This window comes from Alosa pseudoharengus, unplaced genomic scaffold, assembly GCF_046254945.1.
Source record: "Alosa pseudoharengus isolate Yale_2024_CS ecotype anadromous, Long Island Sound unplaced genomic scaffold, YU_APseudo_1.1 YU_APseudo_1.1_scf_11, whole genome shotgun sequence".
NCBI lineage: Eukaryota > Metazoa > Chordata > Actinopteri > Clupeiformes > Clupeidae > Alosa > Alosa pseudoharengus.
In genome coordinates, this window is record NW_027468576.1 from 21,978,041 (window position 1) to 21,983,459 (window position 5,419).

Sequence of the window (5,419 nt, forward strand, 5' to 3'; positions counted from 1 at the left end):
TTATTATTATTATTATTATTATTATTATTATTAGTAGTAGTAGTAGTAGTAGTATAGTAGTAGTAGTAATAGTACCATCCTGTTGGCATGTTGTTTTTTGCCTTGATGTAGCCTAGTGGAAAACCACAGACAACTGTGGTATAATAATAATAATAATAATAATAATAATAATAATAATAATAATAATAATAATAACAGTAATAGTAGTACTAGTAAAATAATAATAATTATAATTTCAACTTCTTTCCCATGTTTCAAGACTCCAGCGGTCTTCCAAGCCAAAACTATTATCACTGAACAGACGATGGATGATGGATAGATTTGTTATCATTCGGACTTTATTCAACCCTTTCTTTCCATCTAATAAACTTTATAAGTTTATTTGCTAGTATAAGTGTATTTGTACAAAATAAAACAAAAACAAAAACAGACAGACATGAGAACAGTCCTTTTTCTGTCATGGTCTTTGTAAATGTCCATGTTCACGTCAGTTCATATTAAATAGTACTTTTTGCTCTTCATCCGTAAAACGGTCTGTAAATTGTCTCTTTTTAAAAGGTTTGACTTTTTTCAGAATTCAGCGCAGTCCCATAATTCTCATGTGGAAAAAAGAAAAATGGTTAAAATGTCTTTGAATTCTTTCTCTTTTTTACCGTGGATGCGGCGTGCCGGGAATCTGGTTTGCCAGTGGGTTTAATGCTGGTTGGCCCCCAGGCCCAAGGCCATGGATGAGCACCCTGGGGACGAGTGGCCTTTGAAGAGAAGGATGCGGGGCGGAAGGAGTCCGGTACATACTACTGTACATTGCCGCTGCTGCGGCGGCTGCCGTTGTGCTGTCCATGCTCCCTAAGAGACTCGGGTGGTAGAAATAGGGCGACGGAAACATTCTTTGTAAGGCAGAATAATTTCCAGCTTCGGCCAAGAGTTCTAATCCGACAGCAGTCTGCCTCTTCCATTTCGTCCTGAAATCAGATCAAAATACAACAAAATCAATTATTTAACCGGTTCAGACTCTGCCAATTCCCAAAACGATGCCTTAATTGGGTAGGCCTAATTATTTGAAACATGAATCGAAGGTTATGTTTCTAATTAGGGTAAGCCATACAACGCACATGTTTATTAATATATCTTTCAATGCTGAATCTTTTCATTTTCATGCTTAGCCCCCTTTATTTTATTTTCAAAGCAAGTCATCGGTGAAGCCAATATGCTAGTTCCATGGAGTGAATCTAATTCGAATACCTACAATCCGTTTCCAAGAAAAATAAAATGCAACGAATAGCCTACTGTGTTTATATTAATTCAGATAACTCTTTTTCGGTGCCCAACATAATAGCCAAGCATGCGAGAGCACAACTGACCACACACATCCCAGACACAGCTAATGAATAAACCTATTTTTTGCCACGACCGACCAACAGACAAGCGCTGACAAGACAAGTGACAACCACATCTTGTAGTGGTCCTGCACACAGTGCCAAAATAGGATATTCACCAATGGCGCCTCCAGACACAGACAAACTCAGTAAACTGTAATTTCCATTAACGTAAGATAGGTTGCGCACGACACACTCTTTCACAAAGCAAGTAGTAGACCATCATTGAAAATGACAATATCACATTTTCATTATGTTTTAACTTAGAACTAATTGAAATTCTGAGTGAAAAAAAAAAAACGTATTTTACTCTCTCTATGTTAAGTTATTACGGGGTCCTGATTATTTGGTCACGCCTCACTGATAAACCACACCAAGACAGACATAACTCCATAATAGTTGTACTATTACTATTATTAATAATAATAATGATAACAATAATAATGAATACATACCGTCGGTTCTGGTACCAGGTTTTGACCTGTGTGTCGGTAAGGTTGAGTGCGGCCGCGAGGTCCATGCGGTCCTGCACACTGAGGTACTTCTGGCGCTCGAAGCTGCGTTCCAGCTGATTGAGCTGATGGTCAGAAAAGGCTGTCCGCGCCTTGCGGGGCTTCTTGCTGCGCGCCGGCGGGCTGTCTCTACTGCTGGAGATCTCACGGTCTCCTTCTTCTTTTGTTCCTGAGAAAAACAAAAATACACAAATGTCAAGGTATAGCCGAGTGTGTTATGAATATAGCCATGGTCACGTCTATCAGTGGTGCAAGGTAGGCCTATTTGTAAGAAGAATGTATCTAGTAAAAAATTGGTCGAGGCATATTATCAGGTGTCGTAGGCATTTGATACAGGTGTATAAGGTAGGCATTTGAGCATGGGGCCTGACATGTTCGGTCTTGGACAGAAACTTTCTAAAAATTGAATCTCTCAATTAAATCTGTATCTAATTGAATCTCTCAATTAAATTTGACGTCAATTGTTGGCCTACATAATTTTATCTTTTAAAAAGATGTCTTAATAAAAATGTGAGACAATCATCCGAGAACATAGAAATAAAGTTGTCGAAAACATGCAGAAAACAATCTTCAAGTGAATGGAATATAGGCGATATTTTATTTTTCTCAGGATATAAAGTGGGAAATCGATTTGTCAATCCGTCTCTATTTGTAGCAGTTTTTGCGGTGCACCATGATCCCCCCTCTAGGAAGAACAATAATCTCTCTAATTGACCCACTAGGGAGGTTCCCGCACCGGGGAAAAATGGCCAGGCTTTACATCTGTTTTCCGTGCTGTTATGCTAATAAGAGGGAACCTTGCTGACAGACAGCAACTATTATTTCATACAGGCCCGGATACAGCAAATCAAGTAAATAAACATGGTTCTAAAACAGGTTTGTTTAGTTTAAAGGACTGGCAAAATAAATAGGACGTATTAGGACTGAGGCCTGGCTTTGCGTTAAAGAGGCAAATGGAAAATTAATTTTAGGAAGAATGTTGTTATTAAGATTAAACTATATATATATATATATATTTATATATTTATGTGGTGAAAATGCATAGTATAATGATATATATGGCTGATTACTGTTTACAATAAAATATTTTCCTGCTGTGGATATTTGCTGATTTTCCTACATAAAACTAGTAGGCCTGTTTTGCATGATTTCTTGTTTAATCAGGCCTTTGTAAACATGTGTTGAGTTTGTAGCAGAATGTGGATTGGGGAGCTTTGACTGGCTTAAGAATAAAACTAAATCACAATAACAATCTTGACAAGCTGGAAATAAAAATCCAAAATGTGAAATTTTGCATTTGCCTCCCCAAACATATGTGCACCCTCAAAGGTATCTGAACAAATGCTGATCTGTTGAATAACCTTACCGTTACATTTCATGTCGTTCTGCATATCATCTCTTTTGTCCAGCTTCCCTCTGTTTTCATCCTGCTCCAGTTTGGGCCTGAAGCCGTCCGACGGTGAGCAGTGTTCCGCTTTTGGGGTGTGATGAGGTGAGGGCACGCTAGTGCTGTAAGGTGCGCACGCTGCGAGTGGCTTGCTGTCGCCCAAAATGTCTTTGATTAAAAATGAAGAGGTGGCAGTCCGTGGTACACAGCCAGCCGCTGCGAGCTGCTGCTGCTGCTGGGGCGAGAGCTGCAAACTTTGCGCCTGGTTGTGATGATGGAGATGGTGCTGGAGGTTCTCTTGCACCATATGCGGGTCGGGGTGCTCCATGGTGACCGAGATGGGGGACGAAGGGGCCGTGCCCACTGTGTCTATCTCCGAGCATGGTGACGGCGTTGCTTGGCACCTGAAATCCGTCCTGCTGTCACCCAGGCGAAAATCTCCGTTCATTAGTACAGGGTTACCCGAATTGGCCGAGGATAAAATAGTGTCTATTCCAAAACTAGACCCGCTGGATCCTTCCATAGTAAGGGAGACAGACAACGTTTAAGTGGTCTTCATAACAACTTCCCCCAAATAAAGTGGTTAACAATAAAGAATAAAATACGTGTTAACGATGCAAAAAATTACCAACCCTGGCGATGGAAATGTTTTAAAAAATACGAACCAGCAGATCTTGCAAAAATACGCATATCAAGTCAACAAATGAAATCCTCTTAATTTAAAGAATAGCGTTCAACTGGAGGTGCCGCTCCAAGATGTGATTACATTCAGAGTGGAATCAAGAAAGCGGAGAGTCTGTGTAGTCCACGTCCTTTTGTTACGGTTATTGAACTTTCTCTCAAAGTTGAGGTGTGGAGAGATTCTGAGGGGCTAACTCCTCGACAACACGCTCGCTTTTTGCTAGTAATCGTCCTAGTGTTGCTCTACAATGACTTCCTAAGTTGACGTCACGGCCCCAGCGAAGGCAACCAATATTTTCTCCTTCATTATAACACACAACGCGACTCCCCTCGGCCTCTGCCATTGGCTGCGCCTTGACGGCACCAGCATCCAACCAATCAGTGACTTTTTACCTTATCATGACAATTTGGAGCCAGTCATTGAATTCTGAATGCTCTGTCTTAGCAATAATCTTCCCACTATCTAGCATCACCTATAGGGGAAAATAAATGTCTTGGAATGTGTATCATTTTAAATGCACGTGACTAGGCTACTGTAAAATGCTAAGAGTTTGCTGCGATTTGAGTAGACGTCGAAGACTGCTGTTTCTTAATTTCAAAACATTTTCATTGTGTTTGCTATTTGGTGTCTATTTTTTTTCGGCGACATTCGTGGTTAATTCCAAAACTTATTTTCGCGCGTTTATAGCTCTTTAAAAGGTAGAATATATTTTGAGACAGCAGCAGCGGGAGAGTTCCATTCGTTACACTTAATTTGGCAGCTCTCATCTTCCCCAGTCGACTCAGACAAGCACGTCAGTAACGGGAAGAAATCGCAGCTTAGCCATTTTTCTGTTAGAGATATGCTGCGTGACGGGCTCGTGGTGATATTGTCCATGTCAGGCCCTTTGAGTGTAAGCAATGATTCTACACAGCTCGAGGGGAAACTGCGGTGGTGAATATTGCACATGACATTTGCCCGGCAAAATACCCCGCGTGCACTTCTCTTCTTGATAAATTTACGCGTCTGCCTTTTGGCTTTGTGTTTTATTTCGACTTCATTATTTATCCTAAATATGTGCGTAAGTGTGGGACTTGCATCCTATCAGAGGGGGTGGGACGTTTTCTTTTTTTTGCAGGGATGCTCAAATGAGTGTCAGCGTGGGGGCTGCGGAGCCTTCACCTCTTGTTGAATATTGGTGCGATGTGGACTGTCATGACAGCGCAACAATCCTCGTCAACTGCCGTGTCGTCTTAATTAGTACAGTAATTATGTGGTGCTAATGAACGTTCACAAATAGCCTGTTCAAGATTCATTTTTTCAAGGCCTCTCAACTGGATCGAAAGACAGATCGATGGTACTAATTGAATTACAACTATTTATTATTATTATTATTAGTAGTAGTAGTAGTAGTAGTAGTACTTGTATTATTATTATTGTTGTTGTTATTATTATTATTATTATTATTATCATTATAGAATTG

At 40.3% G+C, this 5,419-nt stretch overlaps 1 protein-coding gene across 1 annotated transcript; it reads right to left on the bottom strand.

The window, feature by feature from the left end:
* Positions 1 to 649: 649 nt before the first annotated feature.
* barhl2 (BarH-like homeobox 2) lies at positions 650 to 3,798 on the bottom strand. Its single transcript, XM_076277303.1, has 3 exons — positions 3,255 to 3,798; positions 1,832 to 2,057; positions 650 to 962 (listed from the first exon to the last, which is right to left on the bottom strand). The coding sequence occupies exons 1-3, from the start codon at positions 3,796 to 3,798 to the stop codon at positions 650 to 652; spliced, it is 1,083 nt and encodes a 360-aa protein (XP_076133418.1).
* Positions 3,799 to 5,419: the final 1,621 nt, after the last annotated feature.